This window comes from Zootoca vivipara, chromosome 4 (genome assembly GCF_965207765.1).
Source record: "Zootoca vivipara chromosome 4, rZooViv2.hap1.1, whole genome shotgun sequence".
Taxonomy (NCBI): domain Eukaryota; kingdom Metazoa; phylum Chordata; class Lepidosauria; order Squamata; family Lacertidae; genus Zootoca; species Zootoca vivipara.
In genome coordinates this window covers 12541587-12569143 of record NC_142587.1, presented here as the reverse complement: position 1 = coordinate 12569143, position 27557 = coordinate 12541587, and the positions used below count along the sequence as shown (strand labels likewise).

General features: G+C 42.5%; 1 protein-coding gene across 2 annotated transcripts in view; it reads right to left on the bottom strand.

The window, feature by feature from the left end:
- Positions 1–398: 398 nt before the first annotated feature.
- The window catches only part of ABCC4 (ATP binding cassette subfamily C member 4 (PEL blood group)), a 149867-nt gene continuing 122708 nt past the window's right edge, over positions 399–27557 (bottom strand). For both annotated transcript variants that reach the window (XM_035114283.3, XM_035114284.3), the window contains 3 exons: positions 26250–26355; positions 7619–7753; positions 399–3029 (listed from right to left, as the gene is read on the bottom strand). In XM_035114283.3, coding sequence (XP_034970174.1) covers positions 2922–3029; positions 7619–7753; positions 26250–26355 — 349 coding nt within the window. In that variant the 3' untranslated portion in view covers positions 399–2921. The remainder of the gene's footprint in view (positions 3030–7618; positions 7754–26249; positions 26356–27557) is intronic.

Genomic DNA, 27557 nt, shown 5'->3' with positions numbered 1-27557 from the left:
CTTGAGACAGTCTTTAAACCTCTTTTGTTGACCACCAGCATTACGCTTTCCATTTTTAAGTTCGGAATAGAGTAGTTGCTTTGGAAGACGATCATCAGGCATCCTCACAACATCACCAGTCTAACGAAGTTGATGTTGAAGAATCATTGCTTCAACACTGGTGATCTCTGCTTCTTCCAGTACACTGATATTAGTTTGCCTGTCTTCCCAAAAATAGCTCCACATAAAATAGCAGATATCAGTTTCTAGCCTAGCCATCTCCTCAATATGATCAAATTTTCTATGTTCAGTTCTCCCCCACCCCACCCCCCAATATGGAAGAATAGTGGTACGGTTAAGACACAAATAACAATTGCAATTATGTGTAAAAGACCTTTAAGAGAAACAAGAACACAATGTGGATTTAAAATTAATGTATTTTCAAATAGGTTTGGCTTGAAATCCATTAAGGCACAATAAATGCAAACAATGCAATGATAAACTTGACCAGAGAGAATTTTCTATGTATCAATGTTGGCAAAACATTTCGATTAAATGCCTACTAAAGAGGAAAGGGAAGTTATTTTAACATGTGTGCGCTGACAGCCACACAAAATATTACAACATTATTTTGCATAGACTTTCATCATTCAACAGATGCTTGAATAGCATCGCCATCGAGCTAGGAAGGTTTGGCCAATAACTGTATTTCCCATGAGGTGTGGCTGATGAAGAATATTTGCAACACCCACACCCACACCAAGACCCACTGCCAATTAGCACAAATATCACAACCCCAGTGGTACTTAACCTTACCAAGGGACTGTGCCTCCAGTCCGTGGTTGAATACAGCACCAGAAAACACATTAACTGCTTTGTAAGACAGCAGCCTGTAACCCACTGTCAACTGGTAAGAATTTAACACCCCTGGTGCTTCCCTATATTTCTAATTAGGTGCTAGCATCCCTAGTAGTTGACGGGCTATCACAGTGGCTGAATTCCCACCATTCTTCCTTAGCACGGGATATCCTTTCCCGTGTCTTTCCCCCGTGCCAACCTAGGAATGTAGCCACAACACAGCCACATAGGTGCAGAGCCACCCCAATCATTAGACAGGGTAATGCCACTACTTCGGTGTCAGAAGCCCCCCCAGGCAGCACGCCTGTCGGTGCCACAGCTGCACTGATTTTGGGCAAGACTGAGTCCATTTGGGGTGAGATCTCACCCCAAATCGGCACGATCTTGCCCCAAATTGGCACCGATGGCCGCGCCACATCTGCATCAGCAGTGGAGGCGGCAGGGCAGGTGGCGGCAGGAGTGGCAGAGCAAAGCAGCACTTTCCATTTCGCCTCATGAGGTGAAACAGAACACACCACCCCTGCAATAGGTAGGATTCTTGCAGAAGAAGCATACTAACATAACAACCACCATTTCAGCCCAGACTCCAACTCTTGGGTGGTTCTTCCCACAATATTCTTCCATACCAAGGATAGTTTGGAAGGAAGGTACAGAAAGCCCACTCCTGACCAGTAACTGTGAATTGGTCAGGACGACGACATGTGCAACCTGGGAAGCCACACGAAAAGCACTGTAAGGTTTGTTAAACAGCCGTTTACCTTAACCCAGCCTTAGTCGAAACCTTCGGATGTCGAAGCGTCCATTTTGCGCATGCGCGAAGCACGATTTTGCGCTTCGCGCATGCGCAGAACGCGTGCGCGGCGAAAATACTTCCGGGTTTGCCGACTTCATAAGTCGAAACCTTTGGAAGTCGAGGCACCACTGTAAAGGCAAACTAGGTATTGGTGGAGTTTCTTGTATGCCTAAGCTTCTTGAAAATGAAAACTGCCAACTGTTTGTGTTGCATTTCTGTTTGGGATATCATTGCACACTTAAAATGAGTTTAAAAGACAAGGAAGCGGAGAACTCGCCTCCAAAGAAATAACTTTGGTCTGGTATAAAGTGGGTGCTGCTGCTAAGGATTTGCAAATACGCATTTGTTAGGCAAAGTAGAACATTTTCATTTGCCTTCCTTCAATATGCAAAGCTAAAAAATAATAATACATTCTTTATTTCCAACCTGAGAAATTTCAAAGCAGGAGGTGTCCTGCACCGGTGGTTCAAACGTATCTACAGTAGTAAACAAGCAAACAGTGTATGTATTCGCGTGTTTCATTTCCGTATAGAAGGCCTGTAAGATTTGTGACCCATCGAGCCAAGTGCAGCCCACCAGATTCTTAGGAGGGCCTGCCAGGTGCTCAAGGAGGGCATGAACAGCTGGCCCACTGTGTTCTGTTTCAATGTGCAACAAATTGTGCAAGGCCTTCTTTGCAGCATTTGACTACACTCTGAAACGACAGGTTCATGTTTAAAGGGACTTCTGCCAGTGCAGTGCTGCCACAGGCGGCCTTTGGTCAGAGCTCTAACCCTGCTTGAATGCAATGCTCAAGCAGGAGAAAACTTAAGCATTGCCACAACAGCGCCATTCTTTCCAGCACAGCACCACTGTATTAAGAGCATCTTTATGTAGCAACCTATGAATCCAGGAGATATGATCAGGAGTGAAATCTTTCCATGCAGTACTCCTGGCGTCAAGGCACTTTTATGGGAGTTGAGAAAAATCAGGATTTCCCGGGCCTCGGTTGCCCAGCATGGAATATGGCTATACATATTTTGGGGCAATCTTCTGCTGCTAATTCCACAGGATCAAGCAGTTACAAAGAGAGATTCAAAATGTACTGTCTTTTAAAAAATATTGAACTGCATTACATTCAAATGCAAGGTGCAGGAGTAATGCAAAACTCCCCCCCCCCCCGCGCAAATATAACAAGTAGCTATTCAGTGCAAAAACAGTCTTTTCAATTAAGAGCAATATTTGGTTTACATCGTATTAGCATTTACATTCTGGTAAAAAAACAAAATCCACCACCCTTAATTGCTTGGGATCATAGTGCAGTCTCAAAAATAATTAATCCTTGTGAATCATCGGCTGATGAGTTGGTGGCTGCTTGGCCATTTGGAATAACTTCAGGGAAATTCTTCTTAAAATAAACCTAGGGAGGAGGGGAAAGTTCTATGTTAGTTTCATAAAGCAGCTTGTTCTAAATACTGCAACTCAAGGATGCGTATCAATGGGAGAAGTACACAGTTGTAATACATATACGGTATTTTCCTTTAAAATTAGCAAAACTGTCTTCTGCTGTTCCAACAACTTGCAGCCAACATACATGCCTGCTATTCCCACTCAAAGTGCTAATAATTCAGATCAACTGATAACTTTATCATTTGACATTAAACAGATAAATAAAATCCCTTTACCGGCTCAGAAATGGAGATAAATTAAAAACAGGGTGACAAAGCAGCTGCAAAATCTAGTGTCCGCACAAGGGCTTTTCATTTTCACACATAAAAATAAGCACAATGGATTTGGATGTTAATATCAAGGTTGTAATCCCTGCATTTTACAAACTATGATTGACAACCATTGAAACTTCAGGATGTACGTATGAAAGATCCCAGCGTTTAATTTGCACCGTGGAGGAGTCATAGAGCCTTATAGAAATGTGATCTGGGGATAGGGTGCCACAATAATGAAAGGGAAAGGGAGAGCCTTAACAAAGGCTCCACCAAGCAACTTCTCTAAAATGTAAGATGATACCAAATAATAGGACAGTTCTTTGCCGAGCCTTTGAGTTCTTGAATTCTACCAATTTCTAGCTGAACTGCCAGAGATACAGGTTTCCTGATAAATGTATAATCAGAACATAAAGGAAATGAAATGCTGTCAAGTTTCACTGTTCCACAATCATCAGTTTTTAGTAGCTGTATCATATCTCTGCTCCCTGACAGATGCGTGTAACAAAATGAAATAATGTCAAGACTTGTGTGCTCTTATCGGAAAATGTGTTTGGGTGAAAAAGGACTTCAAAATGTATTTTCCCCCCAAAGAAGAATGTGAAAAGTTTTGTTTGAGCCTTTAAAACACACACAAAATATACTATCTTCCCTGCGGCTGACATGTGTCATGAGTTAGGCCTAATATTCATGCTGCCATGAAATGAGAGCATGAAACCGTAATCTTTAGTAATTTGAGTTGTTTGGGTATGTTCCAGTAAAGCTGTTAATAAATCGTTCTTTTAATTTACATAGAAAGGCCACCATCCAGTGAACGCTCTTACATGTAAGCCAATATTTGCCAAACTGGACCCTCCAAAGTAGAGCTGTCGGCCCAAAAACCGACAACATGTTGGTGAAGGATATATATATATATATATATATATATATATATATATATATATATGCACAAATATGCAATGAACTCCTCTTGCATGCTATGGGAATTTCATGTTCTAAGATGCAACATACCTGATGCAACACACCTACAACAGAAATGGCTTTTGAACACCCCTGGCTGCCAACTTATTATCAGACAGGGCTCCTGTTCTTAAGAACTGTGCAGAAATTCAGCGGAAGACACTTTTCTTATCACAGGTTCCCCCAATGTGATGTTGTTTCCTGCTGAATTATTGCATACCATATGTCTCTTTTTTAGGCAGAGACACCATTCCACAAAAAGAGTTGGCAACTTCAGTTTTTTTTTTTAAAAAAACAACCTTGGGGTTCTGTGGGATGAAATCCAGTGCCTAGCACAGAGCTTTTATAATTTCAGGCTCAAATGATACATGTAGTAGCCAGGGTCTACAAAGAGCACTGGTGTATCAGAGAGCACTGGTGTACGAGTTACCAGGCCCAGAGCCCAGACTCCGACCTTTCATTTTATTTTATTTTAAAGCAAGTCACTAGCCCATAAAGGAAGAATATTCTGAGGTGAAATCTACAGATAACCTAAGTGATTTCTGAGAGATAAGCCTGCATAGCTGCTCCCACCTTTTTAGGCATGTGACACCAGAGCTGTGACTACTGCAACACCTTTTTGTGCCACCAGGCTATAGGAAACCCTAGAGCAGGCACCCCCAAACTGTGGCCCTCCAGATGTTTTGGCCTACAACTCCCATGATCCCTAGCTAACAGGACCAGTGGTTGGGGAAGATGGGAATTGTAGTCCAAAACATCTGGAGGGCCGAAGTTTGGGGATGCCTGCCCTAGAGCCTTAAAGGGCTGCTATTTCCCCCTACCCTAGAAGTTGGTTTTTAGGGGAAGGAAACAACTGACTTGTTACTCTCCCACACCTTTTGCTTAGTCGGCTCTGAAGACCTGGGACCGAACGAGAAACATGGTGCTCCCACCACTCCTTTACTCTTTGCCCCCTCCCCACTTTGTAACCACACTGTACATAACTCCTCCCCCTCTTTTATCATTGGCTGCTGGCTGCAATAGCGTGGCAACAGCAGAAAGGGCATAGAGGTATGGTCAGGTGGTACCCATTTGCCTCTTGTCGCATCTGCATAGAGATAACCCCTGGAAAGGATGCATTTTAAGATAGTATTTTAACCCAAGGAGAAAAAGTGAGCTTCCTTTAAGAATGTTAATAGTGAGACTCTACCACATTACCCTAGGACCGAATGAAAGCAGCAGAAGCAGCTTTTCAGCCCTTGCTGAAAGCATCTCAGGGGGGGGGGAATGAGAAGAAAAAGCATTTAGTTGAGTTACGAGTCTTAATACTGCAAGATATATGAGCGAGAAGTCCCTGGCACCTCAAAGAAACGAGGATACTATGAAATAAAGATCACAATGACTACATTAAAAACAATTTAAAAAGGTGTTACTTGCAGTAGCTGAAATTTTAATCTTTGCTCAACATACCTACACAGAATCAAAGCTTTGGGAGGAACCACAGGGCTTCCCTGGTTCAGCTTTCCAGCACTGAACCAAAAATTCAACCCCAATCCCTTTCTATACGTTTTCAATAAGCCTCTGGTTGCAGCAATTTTAGATCTTCTCCAGAAGAGCTGTTTGTTTGCTTAATGACACTCTATCTACTCTCCGTTCATCAAAACCTCCTTCTTCTTTCCTCTTATTTAAAAGATGGCCATAGTTAAAGAATGGGGATCAAGGACGACCAGCCTAAACCAAGAGTTTGAAGCCATTTTAAAATGGTTCATTGAAAGCCCTGGTTAGGATTAACTGCACAGATCTAAATATATGTGTGTGTTTGTGGAGAACACAATCCTGGGGCCTGCTAACTACAGCTAAGGGCTTAGGGCCTTAGGCCCTTAAAATGTCAGTAAGTTGACATATTAAATTCTTTCGCTGCCTAAGAATGCGGGATCAGTGCAAGAGTGAGGGCTGCCAAACGTGGGGCTCCTTATCTTCTTCCTGCCACTGCTACCTTACTTCTCTTCTTTGCAGCAGCAGTAGCAGTGCCCGATGCTTTGCTGCTGTAGCCCCGTTCCACCTCAGGCCTTGTTGTTGTTTGAGTGGTGGCAGGACAGGCAGCTTCTCTGCCACCACCCCTTCCTCCTCCCACTCTGAGCCTTGCTCTGAAAAAGACCCATGGAGGTCCTTTCTCATAATGAAGCATTCTTGGTGAGGTGGCCTGGTTGGTGTCTGTGCCGCTACGGTATCTTGCGGCGGCAGTTGAAAGAAGATTAGGCCTGCTAAGATAAACCTAGGCTTCCCCGTCTATATTTAAACAGCCTTTCTCAGCTTAAATGACAAACACAGAAGTGGCACAGCCCCTCTCCAACCTACTTCACTCTGAGAAAGGACCCCCTTGGCCCTTTCTCAAAGCTCATGCAGGACGAGGAGATGGGTGGGCGAGCAGCTGGCCTGCAACCCATCCACTGAACCCAATAATGTGGCAAATGGAGAGCTGGGTAGGGCACAAATTTTCTTCTCTCCTGTTCCTGTTGCATGAAAACAATTGCCCCATTCCCTCTTGCGTGGGGTCAGCCCTGACTACTGTAAATAGCCATTTACCTGGTTATCTGGGTGAAAAAAAGTGATTTACTGGTGCCAAGGTTGGGAAACATTTGTCATATTTGGAAGAGTTTATTAGCTCCCCTCCCCCACCCGCTGCCGTTTCCAGGTCAAATATTGTATATGAATGTCTAACAAAGGTATGAGTACACAAGCAGGCCAGGAAGGATTTTATTGGGCGTATGAGCTACGTAGCAAGAACAAAATATCATTAGAGATTGGAAAATGGATTCAGTGTGGTGTTGCTGTTGTTTTTGCCCAAAGAACCAGAGGAAAAGCTAGTGCCTTAAAGAATACTATATATTCACATTGGATATGGAGTTTTCTTGTAGCTTGCATAGCACATGCATAAACTGCAGATTTGCTGGACAAAAAAAGCATGGGCTCTAGGAGAATAATGAATCTTCATTGCAACCCTGGCTTCAATTTGCAACACGGTGGTCAGGGAAAAGCAGAGCGTGTCTAGGACCAGAGTATATATTATCTTCCCCGCAGATATAAAAACAAACAATCCCAAGCATAGTTGTTGTCTGCAATGGCAGCATGTCATTTTCAGCTCTGGGTATATATTATTCTAAATCCCAGTAATAAAGCACTGAAAAACAAGAGTTTATAACTGAAAAGCCATGAGACCTTTAACTATAGTGGGGAGGATGGGGTTTTCTGAAATACTGAATATGCTAACTTGTGAAAAGTAAATGGTTGAGACAAACTTAATTACAACATGTTAGCAGGGGTAGGGAGAGGCGGAGAACAGCATTACCTGTTTTGCTGTTTCCATTATGGATGCAGCTTCAGCCTTTCCCACTTGTTGAACCATCTTGTAAAACAGGCTCTCCTTTTCTTGTAGCAAAATGTACGGCTCATCATATTCTTTCAGACGTCCTGAATCCAAAACCTGATGAGTCAGCAGAAAGCAAGCCAGTTAACAACAGGTGAAGTTGGGCAACAACAAAAACAAGTACTTTGCTCGGCACAACAGCCCAATGATTTCACATGTGCATGATGAATTTTATGGCCCGAGAGCTGAATGCTCCAGATTCACTTTCAACAGGAAAAGTAAATTAGTGCTGTGAACTACTGTTTAGCAACATGCTGTAACTTAACACCATTTACTGTATTTTTCGCTCCATAAGACACACCTTTTTCCTCCTAAAAAGTAAGAGGAAATGTCTGTGCGTCTTATGGAGTGAATGCATGGTCCCTGTAGCTGGATTGCCCAGGGGCGAAAAGCAGATAGTGCTTTTTTATTTTAAGGAAGAGCTAAAGGCTAACAAGAGGGAGTTGAAAGGAACCCGCTCAGCAGCTGATTGCAAGAGATTCGGGAGGGAGATAAGGGACGCTAGCTCCCTTCCAGGCCCCGTCCCCTTGCCCAGGCCTCCATTGTTGAATGTTCTGCAGAGGGAGGCTGCAGCGACATGTGACTGGTTTATTAGATTATCTGTCTGGAAACTGTAGAAATGGCTCCCTTTCCTTTCCTAAAGAAAATGCAGAACTGTGAGTTGAACCCCATAAAAGCAGGATTTTTTTCCCTTTGCAAGGTAAGCTCAGCAACTTTGAGCTGATCCTCAAAAATGGAGCTTTCCCCCTTTGCAAAAAGCTGCAGAACTGTGAGCTGATCCCCCCCCAAAACAGGGCTTTTCCCATTTGCAAAAGAAGCTGCACAACTTTGAGCTTATGCTAAAAAAAATGGAGCTTTTCCCCTTTGCAAAAAAGCTGCACAACTGAGCTGATCCACCCAAAAACGGGGCTTTTCCCATTTGCAAAAGAAGCTGCAAGAAGCTGCACAACTTTGAGCTGATCCCAAAAAAACCAGGGCTTCCCCCCTTTCCTCCTCTAAAAATTAGGTGCATCTTTTGGTCAGATGCGTCTTATGGAGTGAAAAATGCGGTAGTTATTATATGTGAAGATTCTTCAGTGGGAGGCTTTTTGGAAGGACTATTCTAGCCCAGAATCCTGCTCTCACAATAGCCAGAGGTGGGAAACTGGGGCTACAAGCACGATGCAATTGCAATGACCTGCTGCTACTCATTTCCCCCCATACATGTATTTTTTTTAATAGAGTATATACTGCATGAGCCAGAACTACTAGAAATATGTCATTAAGGCACTCATCTAGTGGGAAAAAAAGTAAAGGGTAAAGGATCCCTGGACAGTTAAGTCCAGTCAAAGGCGACTATGGGGTTGCGGCACTCATCTCGCTTTCAGGCTGAAGGAGTCGGTGTTTGTCCACAGACAGCTTTTTGGGTCATGTGGCCAGCATGACTAAACCACTTCTGGTGCAACGGGACACTGTGATGGAAGCCAGAGTGTATGGAAACACCTAAACCACAGAGCCACCCAATGGCTGACACAACAGAAATGCCAGCACCTGAAATCTTTTGACTTTCTCAATCCATTGCAGTAGATCACTGGCCTACTCCTAAGTGGGCTTGGGGAGCAATCCTATACACAAGAAGCTGGCATAAAGCAGCCCGGCAGTAAGTTAAGCCAGTATAAAGTTTCATTAGGTCCAAACTCCGTTTGGGAGCAGGCCTAAGCTTGGCAAGGGAAAATCAAGCCTATAAAACAGTGTTTGAGTTACACCACACTTCTTGCCAGCTTAGCTTATGCAGGTTTGTCAGGTCATGTGGCTGAGCAGAATGAGTTTAGGATCCAGCCTAACTCCGCTTTTCTCGTCCTGCCCCCACTTATGACAGCTTAAAATCCACCAGACTCAGCTCAGTGGTGCAAACACACCAGCAGAGCCAAACCGATGTTCCTGTTGGTTGGTTTGCACTGCACTGACCTCCCTTGTCAGTTCTTTCTCCTGGTATGCAGTGACTCAGCTGCCGGGAGGTCAGGTGAATGCCACTTCAACACTCTGTCCTGCTACTGGTGGGTTTTACTCCACTACATATTCTTTGGTCTGTAGCCTGTATCTGTGTCATTTAGCTCAATAAATATCACACAACACTGCAAATATTCTCAACCTGTATTTTAACTTCTCACCACTGTTATCTCCTGTTTAAGATATACAATGATACATTATCAAAGTTACATATTCATTGCAATCTTTTATTTACTAGAGTTAATCATAATTAAGAGAATCTTTCTTCAGAGTTTAAGGATAATTGAATCTTTCATGTACACACAGTATTGGCACAACAATTAAGATGTCCTATAATTCGGCATTTCAATGTGTAATTTTAAAGAAGGATAGCTCTTTATTGTGTAACCACTCCCTTTGAAATGTAAGAGGGGAAAATCTAGTCCATAAATATAGGCTTCACTCTCTTCTGTGAAGAGTTACATTTGCTTGGCCCCAAACAGAGCATAAAAAGTCCCACCCTCAGTCCATATATTTGCTTCTTTAAAAAGACGGTTTGAAAAAAGATTTTAGGTGGCTGTATCGGCTGTCAGTTTCTGATCTTGCCCCTTCTAAGCTGTGCTCCTAGAACAGAACACCGTCCCAGACAAAAACAACTTCTAACCATCTTTTTTGTCTCATGGTCATGCAGTGCCACCCATGACCCCCACAAAAAAAAAAGAATTTGAGCTGCTGCGGGTCTTTTTTACCTACAACATGGCACAGGAAAATGGCTGTAGGTTGCTTTGGTACTGACAACCGCTACTGATCTGGGGAGACTCTTCTCGCTAACCTCACTTTGTTGCCTTGTTAAAATGAACACATATGAACCAGAGCATAGTAAGAACAGATGGTGCTAAAAAGTGAATATCCCCTCTTGTTTCCAAACATTTTGCAAACGGAAAAGGAAAAAACGAATCTGTTGTCATGTAGGGATGGGAGACTGGTGTTCACATGTGCAGCAACACACATTTTTCACTCTGAAATATGTAACATTCCTCAATCATATATCAAATTAGAATATTTAAATGGCACGAGGCACAACCAGAAGCCATGACAAAATGGGTCGTTTGTTTGAAATGAACAGAAAACAAATGCAGTTTCTTGTTGCCCTCCATTTTTATTATTGCTCTATTATAGCACCTTAGTTACAAGGATGTTAAATAGTCAACCGTGTGCTACAAAACTCCGCAATGAGAGTTATGAATATTAAGCACGTTTGCTGATATCGCTTCATTAGTTTTGCCTTCCAAATTTGGAGATTCAAAAAAGAACCGGTATCCTGTTGGGGTTGGCAAAGACCAGGAGAATAGGAGGATTTAGGATTTAAACCTGTTGAAGCAGAGCCTAGGGAAGAGAACAGGTTTGCATAACACGTAATCCACCCAGTCAAATGCAGCCCAGCAGACACATCTCATGTGTAAATATATACTGAATATTTTAAGAATTTATATATAAAGACATCAAGTGGCTTCTAAGATTTGTTTCACACATGCCTCACTATCGTCATTACACCAGAAGTACAGTGCCAGCACGTCACCAAAACAAAAGACTACAATCACTGCTACTCCTAACTCCAAAACAAAGCCTGGGGGACTGGTGGCTGAAATACCATGATTCCACAAGTTGAACTGCCCTAAGACACCCCCGGGTATAGGGCAATATATAAATTCAATAAATAATAATAAATAATCCACCATAGCTGGTGTTCTGACTCGCCTACTGTTAGTTTTTCAGAAAATGTGATCTGCCAATTTCTCATTCTCCACTCCAAATGTTTGGCAACCCCCTCCCCCAATTTCACAGCCCCACTCAAGCAGGCTTGTTCCCTGGTGGGCTTGATTTGGCTTGACAGATCACAAGTTATGCAGGTTCAGAATGAGCAGCACTGGAGGGTTGGGATGGAGCTGCAAAGATGAATAATTCTGATCAGCCCCCTCTTGAATTTCCCATGGCACCACCCATACGTCCTTCGGTTTTCTCCCTGGCTACTTGGGTTAGAAATTTGCTTTCAAATATAACCAGAAGATCAGACACATAAGGTGCTTAATTCTGTGGCAGCTCCCATGTTTATGCAGCCAACCCAAAAAAACACGCAGGATACAAAATCTGGCAATAGGCGCGCACACAGATGCACCGAAACGAGACAAGGGACCGGGCAGCTGCCAGGGTTGTTGTTGTTTTATCTAAGGGGCCTGCGACCTGCTCGATCCCCACCCCTTTTCAGAGTCCCCAGCTACTTGGAATTTAATTAATTTCCCAACCATGTTTCAATTGATCATCTGCAGCAGCAGGGGAAAGCTGTGGTGAAAAGATCAGGTGTGATTTCACGAAGACTGCAAATGTTCCAGCCGCTGGGCTGCCAAAGTTTTGTGGAACGAAATGGTTAAAGGGAAGGGGGTGTGGGGTGTGAGGAAGCCAAAAAGAGCAGCCTCTTGTGCGATTATGTTATATTTCAGAATAGCACCTGATGTCAAGTCGCAGATGTCAAAGTAGGGCCTAGGGCAAGGGATAGGCGCTTCTATTCCAACGAACGCATATATAAATTATAATCAAAACCTAATACTTTGGCCAAGTTTCTGACATTCCTGCTCAGGCTGAGAACTCTAGGAGATGAACCCAGAGGAACAAAGGTGTGTGTGTGTGGGGGGGGTTACCTCTAAGGCTAGTGAAAAGAGCAGCAGAATCCAACCCTTAACTATGTGTACTTTAGTGTTGTCATCAAAATTACACCCAGATTGAGGAGAGAGCTCTTCCTACGGAACATGACAACTTAATTTTTTACTCCAGACAGTGCCACAGAATGCAACTGCTACATTCGTCTTCATATCCCAGACAGACTCAGCGTCATTGCAAGACAAGACAGGAATAATCCGAAAGGAGAGGGAGGCAGTAATATTCCAGCATAGAACCTGAGCTCAGGAGAACATGATTTGAGTACCAGATTTCATGGGAATTAATTGGTGTGACCTTTTCTTTGCTCCCGCTATTCCTACAGAGGTATCGATTGCACTCTTCACATGGCTTCAGGTATGCTCCAAACCTGAAAAGATGAGTTCTGAATGTTTAACCAGCTCTCGGGATGCTGTCCTAGCCCCCTGCTACTGCCCCCTTTTATATTTTCCTGGTTGCACAATTCCTCCTAGCCATTTAAAAATCCAAAGAATTCCAGAATGCAACCATTTCTTTAATTACGGTAAGCAGAAACAAAACAAACAAAAACCCCATACAAAAAAAAACCAAATTCTCCAATAATAATATAATGTTTTATTAACATTGGTGATATCATAGAATTGTAGAGTTGGAAGGGACCCTAGCAATTATCTAGTCCAGGGGTAGTCAATCTTTTTATACCTACCGCCCACTAATGCATCTTTCTTGATGGTAAAATTTCCCTATCGCCCACCAGTGCTCGATGGGAGGAGGATTCAGCTTGTGCCGCAGAACCCCCTACCACCCACCTAGAATCCTGAAACGCCCACTGGTGGGTGGTAGGGACCAGGTTGACAACCCCCGATCTAGTCCAACGCCCTGCAATGCAGGAATATACAGCTGTCCCATATGGGGATTGAACCTGCTACCTTGGCATTTCAGCACCACGCTCTAACCAACTGAGCTATCTCAATTGGGTTTTCTTCATTTTGAAAGTCATGATATTGGGTTTTACTCAGAGCTTGTTGTTGGCATCTGTCCGTCTCGAGAGACAATGGAGTGCACCTCAGGGGGTGAAGCCAAACCGCTAGAGAATCACTGTGGCTGCAGAGATCGAGAACTCATATGTAACTGCCCTCTCCTGTGTTGTTTTTGCTGCATTAGCAGCACAAAAGTGACCTCTCTGAGGGGTGCATGGGTGTTGGGGAGGGGTAGTCGGTACCTCTGGTGGAGAACATGTTGTGATCCTTCTGGGGTAGTCTGTCCACCTTTGTTTTTATGAGCTCTCACCCGTGGCTCCTAGAAGCTGTCAGCATGTGACAGTTGCCACACCCTGGGAAACGGCTTTGACTGGCTGGCTAAACCAGGTGAGGGTAGCTGATGGGTCTCAAACCCTTGGTGAGTTAAGGACTTCCCCTGCATGCAAAGACAGACTCTGGTGGATTGAGCAGGCAAGACCAATGGTGGGTCAAATGGTCAAGAAGGTGGTCACTGCAAGTGTTGTAGAGGGAAATGGAAGGCAGATGGGACTCATCCACCTGGGGAGCCCATCAAGGAGAAGGGAAACTCTGATCCTAAACCTCTAGTGCCTTGCAGCTGTATTAATTTGTCAGAAAGTCTTCACGAGTAAACTCCATACCTGCTACCTTGCAGGACATCTCTGAGAGAAGAGAAAGCTAAGGAGGAAACCCTACACAAATCTGGAGTGGAGTCCTTAAAACAGTTGGATGGATGGTTTTGATGGATGTAATAATGGAATACTGGATGGTTTATTTTATGTGAAATATGCAGGGATTTATGGTATGCACCTATATTTTAAGGATGTTTAAATGAGTATTCAAAATTGTTAAACAGAAAATTAAATAAAAATTACACACACACACAGGAGCTGATCAGAGTTGTAATCCAAATAATGTGCAGGACACAATGCTGATCTAATGCTAACACTCTTACTAAAGTACATACTAACCTTCTTTTTCTTTTTTACAATGCTCAATAGGAAAGTCGGTATGTAAAGGGTTCCCTGAAGGTAGAACGTTTAAAAACCACTGCCTTGAAATAACTCTATGCTATTCCAAAATTCCACCGCTCAACTAAATTTGCATAACTAACCTCCTCACATGCTGTTTAGCAGTAGGAATTGCCAAGGAGAACACAAATCATAATAAGCCACAATCATGCCTAAAGCTGTTACACACCTGGATATTTTGTTTACCTGGTAAAGTGTTGGGGAAAGATTAATGTAGTTTGAAGGGGGGAAAGCACTTGCAAGATGACCTACAAAGCCAAACATAGATTCACCGCACACATTATTTCCTTCTAGCCACTAGATGGTATCAGAGCAAATATCCCAAGCTGAAAATTTAGAAGTTAACAGTACAGTGGAACCTCGGTTTACGACTACCTCGGTTTACGAACGCTTTGGCAAGCGTATGCCGTGGACCCGGAAGTGTTTACATCCGGGTTCCACGGCGTTCAATGCGCAGAAGCGATCTGCGCAGCGTGTGTGTGTGCAGAAGCGCTCAATCGGCGCTTCACGCACACGCGTGCCTTCGGCGAGCGAACACCTCTGCGGAACGGATTGTGGTCGCAAACTGAGGTACCACTGTATTTAAGGAACGTAAAGCACATCTAAGGTGTGCATCTCACACTAATTATTAATTATCATGTACAAGACTTAACAATGTAGTGAAACTCCAATGTCCACAATAAAATCACAATAAAAGTAGAAACTTTTATTTCAGCAGCAATGGGACTGCACCTATTGTTAAATAGGGTCACAAAACTAAGACATACAGCAGGGGTTAAATTATTCCACTAGTGTATTCCAAAAGCCTGGTAGAAAAGATAGGGTTTTACTTGGCTTCTAAAACTGGAAAGAAATGCTACCTAGTGGGTGTCTTTGGGAGATGTAATCCCAAACTGTGGCACTTCCACAAAGACACCTTTGATTGAATCAGAGGCTTACTTGGGCACCTGATGGAGCAGCTGATGATCAGAAAAGCCATTGCCCAGGCTGTTTTATCACTTTATAGAGAGTGACTAATCTACGGTAGCACCTAAAACAGAGTCTGGAAATCAGACAGATGGCCAATGCAACTGGTCCAAAATCAAAGTAAAACCAGCCCTCCGGTCTTCTCTCAGTAGTAATTCAACTGCAATATCTTTAACTTCCAAACTGTTTATTCAATGGGAATCCCGGCCTCGAATGCAATAATGGCATCATTCTGCAACGAGGTCCGTGGTCTCCAGGAAGATGTGCAGCTGGCATATTAGAACAATACGTATCCACTCCTGATCATATACAATTCCCAAATTAAAATTAACCAAGCAGCCAACTTATCAGCAACAGTAGAATGTTTAAAATAACCTTTGTTAAAAATAAAAAAACCAGAAGCTTTTCTTTTGGGAATTATAGGGACAGAACTACATAAACTGTATAGAAACTTATTCATATATGCGACTACAGCGGCAAGAATGTTACGTGCCCCAAATTGGAAAGAAGCAGAAGTCCCAGCAAAGGAAGAATGGATACAAAAAACTTATGGATCATGCAGAAATGGCGAAACTTGCCAGAAGAATGAGGAATCAAGATAACAAATCTCTAATAAAAGAATGGAAATGGTTTATTAAATATTTACGGATAAATTATAAACAGATAAAAACATCGGCAGGTTTATTTTAACAACCTGCAGTTTTATAAGAATATATTTTTAAGGAGATGAAAAAATGAACAAATTATCTGAAGAAGTGTGCATGCACACAAAAGCTCATGCCAATGACAAACTTGGTTGGTCTCTAAGGTGCTACTGGAAGGAATTTTTTTATTTTGTTTCGACTACGGCAGACCAATATGGCTACCTACCTATAAGTTAATTTGGATATGCAAAAGATATTAGAAGCAAATTTAAGGACCTGCAGAAAGAGGGGGAAGGAAGTCGTTTTGAAATGTCAAAACGATTGTAAAATTAGTGAAATGTATAAAATTGGTGAAATGAATAAACTTGAAAAGTATAAATAAAAAAAAGTGGTAGCAGAAAAAGAACAATAAGTATCCACTCCTGATCATATACACTTAGATAGAGGGACAGTGGAATAGTGGGACAAGCAATCCCGCCTTCCCCAAATTAAAATGAACCAAGCAGCAACAGTGGAATGTAGTGGAATGTATCAGCAACAGTGGAATGTAGGAACCTGCCATGACCACTGGTCCATCAAGCTCACTACTGTCTGCACTGACTGGCAGAAGTTCTCCAGGGTTTCTGGCAGGGGAACCTCCCGGCCTTATCTGAAGACGCCATGGATTGAATGAGGGACTTTCTGCATGCAAATCAGATGTGCCATGACTGAGCTATGGCTGTTCTCCAGCGGGAAAAGTCTTGGGACCATCCCAGTTTACAAGCTGATTTCCACCCACATCTCCTGGAAAGGAATTGTGTGTTCCTGGTACAATTGCATCAATCAGTGGAGCGGCAATAAGACTGGGAAAACTTGGATCTGTAAAAGGGCAAAAGAGTAGAGTGGTGCCTCGACTTATGAATTTAATCCGTTCCGAAGGCACCTTCGTAGGTTGAAAAATTCGTAAGTCGAAAAGCGCCATTGGAAATGCGATTTCCCATAGGAATGCATTGGAAACGGAAAAACTTGTAAGTCGAAGCAACCCCATCTAAAAATTCATAAGTTGAAAAAACCCTATCTAAAACCGCCGCAGTTATTGTTCAGATGTCGAAAAATTCGTAAGCGTGCGGCCATTTGCCCGTTCGTAAGTCGAAAAATTCGGTTGTTGAGTCGTTCGTAAGTCGAGGTACCACTGTATCGGGAAATAATTCATAATGAATGGGGGGGGAGTTTGAAAGTACTTTAAAAAATATATAGTCCATTTTGTTGGGGACAATTCAGACAGAAATTCCCAGGTGTCAAAAGAAGTTATTTATGTATGCCACTACTGTGACCTGTGTTTTGTTAGCCCCAAAATGGAAAACGAGCGAGGTCCCAACTAAAGAAGAATGGCAACTTAGGGAATATGCGCAGCTTGGGAACTTAACATATAGAAAAAGAGAACAAGAATAACATATGTTTAAAGAAGATTGGAAAAAGTTTATTGAATATATGGGGGAAATTGTGTACATTTGAAAATGTGGGCAGCATTAATATAAATTAAACAGTCTAAATAAGTTTTGATGGATGTAATAATGGAATACTGAATGGCTTAGTATATATAAAATATGCAGGGATTTATGTTATGCAAAATGAACCATGGAAAAAGAAGAAGAGAAGTCATTGAGATTTTAAGGTTGTTTAAATGAATATTCTAAAATGTAAAACAGAAAAATTAATAAAAATTATGGGGGGGGGGAGAGAGACTGGGAAAACTTGAGTGGATGACTCCAATAGTGAGATTTGATATAGAGTTCCCTTTTTGCAGATAACCGATACTTGAATCTCTGGATTACAACTGGTGCAACTGTAAAACCAAATTTTCAAAACTCTTATTTTTTTGAGCAAACGGGTGTGTGTGTGTGTGGAGACGGACATGAGTGCGGCTTTTTCACATGCTTTTGCACAAACAATGTGGAATGTTAACATTCTAATTCTAATCTGAAAACCTGCCCTCTCTACTGGTTTTGTAAACTAGTTTCAGAAGTGAACAACCCGCTGTCTAATGAGGTGAGACAGAATATAGATCATCTCTGTAATTAGTTCCAGGAACTCTTCTTAGAAGATGGTGATTATCTAAACCCACGCCAGTTAGGACTCGGGTGACATTTTGGCAGAGACCGTTTTAGCAGCCCTGGAAAAAGATCTATGATGTGCACCCTACATTCCAGTGTTTTATTTTTGGGTGGAAATATTTCTGTTTTGTAAGTAAGCACATTAGTGACAATGAATGAATGTTGACCACAAGTTAAATATTAAACGAGCCTGGCAGTTTCTAAGGGTTTTTTGTTTTTCTTTTTGTTTTCTTCACTAAATACAAGCAAAATAAACATCAGAAAGTCTCCTAATGCAAACTGAAAGTTTTCCAAAGCAAATTGTCTTATGCAAACTTCCCAGCTCAAAATTTTCTAGAAAACCCACATCACCGGACCACAGTTAGACAAGAGGAATACAAGCTCACTTTTACTTCTAGACATTTTAACGGGTAGGGAAGAAAATTGACTATCAGGTTTTTCTAGATCATAAGAGAAAGTTGAGGCTGGGGAGTAGTTCCATAACAGTTCCACTCCTGTCTACATCTAATCTGATTTGGCCACAATAAGGAAATTTTGTCCATGATTATTTTCCACCTAGTCATTTCAACACGTTGCAAAATTTATAATTCCAAAATACAGAAGCACTTTCACTTACTCAAGATTAAATATACTGCCTTCAGCTGTACTTGAGAGTCAATTTCAAAAAATCCCGCTGGAAAAATGGTTATGTCCATGTGGAGATGGCATTATTGAATCAGTAGCTCATGTGCTTCTAAGCTTGCACTCTTTATAAAGATTTGAGGAGTGAGGTCCTCTAATATCAGGTCAATCAACCATTGCTACTGTGTCCTTCCATCTAGCAGATCAAGATAATCAGGTGACAGCAAAAACTGCATACTGTAGCTAAGTTTTTACCTCTGTCTTCAGTACATTTTATTTTATTGCTATGGCTAGTGTCTGATGCAAATAAAGATTCTTCTGATTCCTGCCTACATCAGTGCCAGACAGTGAATTCTATCTGATAGGCTTTGAACTTTGAGATACTGCATGATTCGATGTTGCATCCATTTGATGGCAAGGGAGAGAGGCGGTGTAAAATTCTGGGGTGGGGAGTCATGACAATATTTAACACTACTTTTAAAATGTTTTCATTAAACTCCCGAGTAGAGGCAAAAATCTTGAGCAAATGAGAAAAGACACAAACTGAAGCTTAACCCAGACAAGACAGAGATGTTGCAAACAGCTCAAATTGCAGATGGGCAGGGTAGTCTACTCAGTATGAAGTCAATATAACAGAAGATTTAGTGAGACATGTGTAATATTTTGTAGGATGTTTTTAACTGAAAGGAGAGAGAAGTTGTTCCCCATGTTGCAGAGGCTCGACTGGCAATGTGAAATACATAAGTAACTGTGATGTGAAATAACAGAATGCTAGAGCACTTCTAGACTTAACCATGACAGGATTTGTAGCACGTTACATGTGTTAATTGGCTTACCAATGCCACAATGTATGTGCTGCCTACAACTGTTCTTGTGAATTACCTCTATTACATACATAATTATGCCTGGCTTTACTTTTCTACATTTCGTTTAGCTCTGCACCTGACTTACAATCACCAGCACCCCACAAAAAAAACAACCAACCAAGTATATATACTTGACAACTTAGGCTCCCTGATGAAGTGGACTATAGTCCCCAAAACGCATAATAAATCTAACCTTTAAGATGCTGCAACACTGTTTGTTGTTTTTTCAGCAAGAGACTTCAAGAGTTTTTGCTATGGTAATAAAGAATAAGATTTATAAGGACATTGGCTCAATCAAGCTAATATTTTTCCTACTCAATTAACTTTTATCAGCTAACTTATATTTATCAGCTAACTTATATGTCATTTACTGGTTTACCTTTAATAAAAGTACCAAGCCTTCTCCATTACACAACAATTTGTTTTCACAGGTTTCTATGTGCAGGGTATCCTCCCCCTGTCTTTTGCCTTTTCTCTATTTTTCCTCTTTTTTAAAAAAAGTCACATACCACAAATATCTCCAACAAAACTGGTCTACAGCTATTGTGGCTCCAGTTGGGGGAGCAATGACCCACCTGAGGTATTGTCATGGACTGGTTAGATGCAGAAGAATGGTGGAAAGGCACCAGCTGGGGAATGCCCAAGGGAAGAAGGCTCAGAGCCTGGGGGTTGGTGGTGGGACGATGATGGGGAGAAGAGGGTGCAGACTGGGAGGAGAAGGTATCAGAAGCAGAAGAGGTAACAGAGCTTTAGTGAGTGGGGGGAGAGAAGTCCAGACTCAGTGGCAGAAGCTGAAGCAGGAGAGGAGAGAAATCAAGAGGCAGAAATGAATCCGGCTGATGAAGAGGCATGGGTGTCTCCCTATACTGCCGCTATAAGCTCCCCTCCTCACTGGTCTCCCAGAAACAGGAGGGGCATGAAGAGAGCAGAGGATGTTAGTTTCATGCAGGTGCCGTCTCAGATTGCTTGGGGAAAACCTTGGAGAGGAGGAGACTTAGGCAACTGTGGAGAAGCGGGGACCTTCAGTCCCTGCAGCTGCTTCATGGGGGCAAGTCCTCCCAGAGGTGGTTTGCTGTGCTTGTTAGGCCTGACCCTCTGTGCAGATCCTGGATTTGCTAATAAAGCTCGGTGTGGTCTATTGATGGCTCACTCCTCTCAGGTATACGCATGCACTTTAAAGCACATTTGAAACACATTGTCCTCTCAAAGAATTCTGGGTACTGTAGTTTACTCCTCCCAGTTATGATTCCCAGCAACCCAGTGGGGTATTAACAACAACAAAACAAACTAACAAACAAACTACAGTGCCCAGAATTCTTTGAGGGGAGGGAAAATGTGTTTCAAATGTGTTTTAAAGGTACTGGGGGCATGCACAGGTGTAGATCAATGGTCCTCCTTTGCTTCTTTTGACTAAATCAATTAAAAACTTGGCTGGCAATCTCACACATTAAATTTCCAACAATGAGGAGAAGGCGTGAGCATTACCAATTAGGTGCCTTGTTCTGGTGAAGACACTCATTCTGGGCATCCCACTGAAACTCTGAGCCTGACTCTTTCAGGAGATCTTTTAGTGGTGCCAATTTGTCTGTGAGGTGTGGTTTTGACTTGGCAAGGCAAACGATCAATCCTAATACATTTCCCAGCTCAGCTGAAATCTTGATAGTGCCTCCTTCGGAAATTGCCACTGTAGTTCTAGGTCAAGCTCAAAGCCTACACAGGCTGTTTTATGTTTCCCCCTAACTAGTAATATGCCATATATGCATCTAATTATCTTTAACTTTTGTTAAAGTGGCGCTGTGGGTTAAACCACAGAGCCTAGGGCTTGCTGATCGGAAGGTCAGCAGTTCGAATCCCCGTAACGGGGTGAGCTCCCATTGCTCAGTCCCTGCTCCTGCCAACCTAGCAGTTCAAAAGTACATCAAAGTGCAAGTAGATAAATAGGTACCTCTCTAGCGGGAAGGTAAACGGCGTTTCTGTGCGCTGCTCTGGTTCGCCAGAAGCGGCTTAGTCATGCTGGCCACATGACCCGGAAGCTGTACACCGGCTCCCTCGGCCAGTAAAGCGAGATGAGCGCCGCAACCCCAGAGTCGTCTGCGACTGGACTGAACGGTCAGGGGTCCCTTTACCTTTACTCTAAACTATGGCATTAAACTAGCATATTAGAGAATATTAGAACAATTTTCATTGTTTCAGTGGGATACCTTGACGGTCAGACCTACCAGGTCTCTTCTAACTGTGGATTTGCTAGGTTATGGGTAGGCAACCTAAGGCCCAGGGGCCAGATGCGGCCCAATCGCCTTCTCAATCCGGCCCGCAGATGGTCCAGGAATCAGCGTGTTTTTTACATGAGTAGAATGTGCCCTTTTATTTAAAATGCATCTCTGGGTTATTTCTGGGGCATAGGAATTCGTTCATATTTTTTTTGCAAAATATAGTCTGGCCCCCCACAAGGTGTGAAGGACATTGGACTGGGCCCCTGCTGAAAAAGTTTGCTGACCCCTGTGCTAGGTCTACAATTATTTCCCTACCTGACAGGGGTGTCGTGCAGCTTAATTAAGATTTACAACAAGCTCTACGATTCCCAGATGAAAGGTACTATATAAGAGCAAAAAAAAAAAGCTATTACTCATTGGTGTGATCATCTTGGGACAGTATCACCTTACACAATAGAGATTCTCTCAATGATTCTGAGCTGTTTGAAGTTTGATAAGCATATTTATAATTAAAAGAAAGATATTGTGGAGATACTCTCCTCAGGGCGTCGCTGGGATTGCGAAACCAGAAGTATGACTTTGGAGAAGAGAATAAGCTAGAATTAAACAGCTCCTAAGGCCAATTCTGTCTGCAGTTGTGTAAAGCACATTCTTTTCTTCCTTTTGTTCTCTAAGGAGGCTCCTCTCATTAGGTAAAATAAAACCTGATGAAAAATGAAGGTGAGTTGTCACCCTGATTCAAGCTTTAATCACCACACTAACATACTATAATCAACTTCATGCCATTTGCTGATGGCCTTTTCAAGGGGGGGGGGGCAAACCTTTCAGTTTCTCTTTCGCCCCTCTCAGACTAAGGGCAAAAAAATTAACAGCTGTACCTATTTACCGTAACTAAAAGGTGCACGTAAAGGACTTCTGTTCCTTCTCATCAATTTAATGCGACCCTGCTTTTCTTGAAGAACATTTTATTATATCTGTAGACTTCCCAGGCTTTATTTCCTCCCGTTCGTTTGGTTTTTTTTTTAATGTAGATCATATACAGGTGAAACTCGGAAAATTAGAATATTGTTGAAAAGTGCATTTATTTCAGTAATGCAACTTAAAAGGTGAAACCAATCTATGAGATAGATGCATGACATGCAAAGCAAGATATGTCAAGCCTTTATTTGTTGTAATCGTAATTATTTGTCATTAGGCGGGTCAATTATAAGTGGAATGTAATCAGGGCCGGCCCTAAGGCAAGGCTGGGTGGTGCAATGCGCCAGGGTGCCGGGCCGCCAGGGGGGGCGCACTGGGAAACAGGACCGGGGGGGCGCGCCGGAGGGATCTTCGCACCACGGCACCAGATATGCTTAAGACGGCCCTGAATGTGATTAATGAAATGTAGTAGCATTTATTTTTGTATTATTGTAACTATATGTTTTATTACTGTGGAATTTCCAAAAGAAAGCATTTGTAAAAATTAAAAGAAAAAGAAAAAATAATAAGTTGCATTACTGAAATAAATGCACTTGTCGACAATATTCTAATTTTCCGAGTTTCACCTGTACAATTTCTTTCCTTTTAAAAATAAGACTTTATATAGGGACCTTTTCTAATATTATAATATTGACTGTGTCCGTATATTTATGTATAAAATGAATTATGACGACAGTGGAACGTTGCTAGGTGTGAAACCAGAGTTCTGCTAGAAAAAGGTATGTTTGACAACAGATGGCCCCCCTGCCTGATGTGCTTGCCAACCCCAACCCCTTTGCCAACCCCCTTGTCCCACACCTGACAGCCACAGATGTCAAGGTGTGGATGGACTATGTGACAGCATAAAGCATCAATTTTACATATGTGTGTGTGTGTGTGTGTGTGTGTGTGTGTGTGTGTGTGTATCAGAAGGTATAAGCATGCACACACACAGCCCTCAGAAGCAAAGAGCTATGTTAACAGGTCGTCATAGATGTTATTTGTATCATGCAAGATCAGATTACACTAACATTTAGAGTAAAAGGAAAAATCGTTTTACGGAGAGCTTTGTGAGAATGTACCTTTATAATTCACACGCAACGATATCCTGAGGAGTCATGAAATGCTAACATTGTCCCCATCTATAGCATAATTTAACAGGAGTGCATTTACATGAGAGCTTCACCTTGGAAGAACGACAGTCAATGTGCAGTGACTGATTTTTGCCTATTGAAAATGGTTTTGTGAACCTTTATCTAATGTATTTTGGCTCTTCTCCTCTGCCACTCAAATCTACAGTAAGAACTTCCAAGCAGCTGATGTATGTAAAGAAATAAGGATCTCGAGATAAACAACAACCATAGGATAATAAAAAATTGCTAATAGGGGCTGGGAAACACAAAGTAATACAAGGTTGATGGGATAACAAGGGCATAATGACTTTGTACAGAAACTAGGCTACAATCCTCAAAATGTTCTTCCACCAGCACAGGCACCATCTAAATAACAGGGCTGGTGGTGGAGCACTGCTTTTAAGCTTTGGGCTGTTAACCGTGGTTGAAGACTCACAAATGGCAAGCTAATTCCTCAAGCACAAAGGGAAACTGTCTTTAGTAATCAGAGAACAAACAGCTGGAGAAGAAAGGAGATGTCTAATTTGTCTTCCTTTTTATTTTGCGGCAACTGAGTCAATCAAAAACCAACAATTAGCTGTTATTAAGACTATGCCATATTTAATGAAACAGAGAGGGGGGGGACACAACACCATTTCTCAAACAGCAATCTCAACCTTACTGGTTAATAGCACTTTATGAGCCAAAACCTGGACATTTATTTATTTTTAAAATTAAATTAGGTAGGTCACTGCCATTTCCTAACCAGTCTCTTCAAGCCTTTTTGAGGAAAACAAAACATTACTGCAGTCGGGAAAAGTTTTTTAAAAGTAGTATACAATATTCAACAGAGACCTCAAAAGCTACTCATGCAGTGAAAGGAAAGGACCGCTCTGCAAAAAACATCCTCAGAGCATAGCTGCCAAGTACCCTGTTTCCCCCGGGAAACCCTCGTTTTTTTCTTACCTTTTCCCGGCAGTCCCCCGTATCACTTCGTCTCCCGTTATTCTCCCTTATGTTCTCCTGCCGGCGGCCTGTTTTTTCTGATTTGCCCATCTATGGGCACCGAAAATGGCCGGCGCTGGCTTCAAAAGTCGCGTCTACGCATGTCCGGAAGTGCGTAGGCGCGACTTCCGGTGTCGGCGGTGGCCACGTGGCTGCCGGTCCCGGATTCTGCAGTCCGGGACTTGGCAGGTATGCCTTAGAGTCCTGCTACCTGAGGTCCAACTTACTGGGGATTTCAGAGCAGCTGAAAGAGCCCCGAAATTAGAAGCTACTATTGCCAATTTGAGCAGTGGGGCCAGCCATGGTTGATCCGCACTCTGTTCAAACTATCTTATTCTGCAGGGTCAAACTCAGAGGGGTGGGGGAGACAGAGTTTTGCAGCAGAAGGCCAACCCTTCATGGTGCTATTTGGATGACACCTGATATTACAAACCCACTTTTACAACTGTTTAAATTGATTGCGCTTTCCGTCTCTGGGCTAGCCCAGAAATGGAAAGAAGAAAGAGCCCCTACCAAAGAGGAATGGCAAACTAAGCTGATGGATGATGGCATGGCAAAATGGCGAAGCTGACCAGAAAGCTCAGGAACCAAGAAGACAAAAACTTCAAGAAAGAATTGGGAAAATGTATAATTAATTTAGGAGACCACTGTAAGCAGATGAAAACATTATCAGGATTATTATAACACTTGTAGTCTAGCAAATACGATGGATAATATGGATAGATATAAAATATAGATTATGACACAATATGCAGTTGAAAACGTTGACATTAGGACCCATTGAGGGGATGGGGGGAAGTCATTAGATTCAGAGAAATCTCTGTATATGGAAATGTATTTGGTTTCGTTATAAATTTATATTTGGGGGGGGGAATTACCCTCAAAAAATTGATTGATTGGGGGAGGGGGCGGTAAAAAAAATCAATACTTAAATGAATATATACACATAGGATTAAAACAATAAAAAAGGAGCTCACCCAGCCTTGAAGCATATAGTGCAGGCATCCCCAAACTGCGGCCCTCCAGATGTTTTGGCCTACAACTCCCACGATCCCTAGCTAACAGGACCAGTGGTCGGGAATGATGGGAATTGTAGTCCAAAACATCTGGAGGGCCAAAGTTTGGGGATGCCTGATATAGTGCAAGACTGAAAACGGCATTCTGCTTTCATCTGCCTGCCTGCCTGCCATTTATATTGTAGCCCTAGAAGAAAGCAGACTAACCCTATCCTCTGACAGTCGGGTGTTAATTTTACATTTGTACGCAGCCATAGTTTCTGAAAAATGGTATTCAGCAAAACTGCATCCTTCCCTTTCCCAAGGTAAAGTGTGCCAAAGCAGAGACAGTCCCTCCTCCTTATGCCTTAGGGTTTTTAAGATGTTGCTCACCATAATCCTGTCACTGTCGATGATTGTGTTCAGTCTGTGGGCAATGGTCAACACGGTGCACTGGGCAAACTTTTCACGGATTGTCTTTTGAATCAGCTCGTCCGTCCTGAAATAAAACAGCACGCGCAGGTGTGAAAAGAGAGGCTGCAGCAAGGAAGCAGATTTTAACTTCTCAAAAGTTCTCCTCTCTGCATTCACTGCCACGGAAATAAGCCAAGAATTTTTGTACCGTAGGAGGAGGAAATATCACGTTACAGTACAATGGCACCATGGACGAAAGCTTTATAACCTTTGGCCCTATGCAGACAGGCTTCTCAGTTTGTGGTAGAGCAGGAAAATTAGGTTTGTGTGTCAGTTCAATGGCATCTGTATGCTGGGCATCATGTTTGCATGCACAGAGTTGTTGTTCCACAAGTAAACCTTATTTATTTATTTTTATTTTCCTCTTCTTTCTGTTTTTTCCATTATTTTATTTTGACAAAGTAATAATCATATATAAATAAGAATAAAAATGTCCACCCCACCACTGAGACCATTCCATTGTAACTATCCAACCTCCCAAAATTTCAACACCTCTTGCAGTGGTTTGAACCCTTTCTGTTTTAACAGTACAAATTCTACAAACTTCTAAGTGTTCCGTATGAATACCTAAATGGTAATCAAGGATTAGATGCAAACCGAGCTGTGAAATAATGGATAATCTTGCCAAGTGAAGTCTGTATCTCAGGGAAGATACAGGTTTATCCACACTTACCTTTCCCGAGTGCTCGGCTTCTCATTCCGGAGCTTTCCCTGTGAAAACCGGCTCTTTGCCGCTGCATCAGAGCAAGCGGCAATCCGCAATTGCCATTTGTTGCACTTCAGCTTTAAAGAGTGGAGTTCTCACGAGAAAAGAACCACGGAGGGGAAAAAGAGCAGTCGGATATGGAGCTTTAAAGTGTGGACCTAGAAAGCCCAGGGCAAAAGTGTGGCTAACTCCTAACAATATCTGTGCGTCATCTTGTAACCGGAGTTAACTACCTTAACCATGGTTAAGGGTTCTCAAACATATTATAATGTGCTCTCTCTGTGGCTAGTGTACAACTGTGGCATTTTGCACTAACTTGCCATAGCATACAGGGTTGTATTCTACGTTGTCCATGTGCAAGTGGAATTGACTTCTGGTTGTGTGCTGGGACTTAACCTTCTTTTCGTCTTTTTGAAGCCCCCTTCCTACATGGGGGGGGGGGGGCTGGGCAGATTATTTGGGGCACGGAGGGAGCCTGCAGCAGGGAGGAGAGGCAAGGCAAGATCCACTCAAGCTACTCA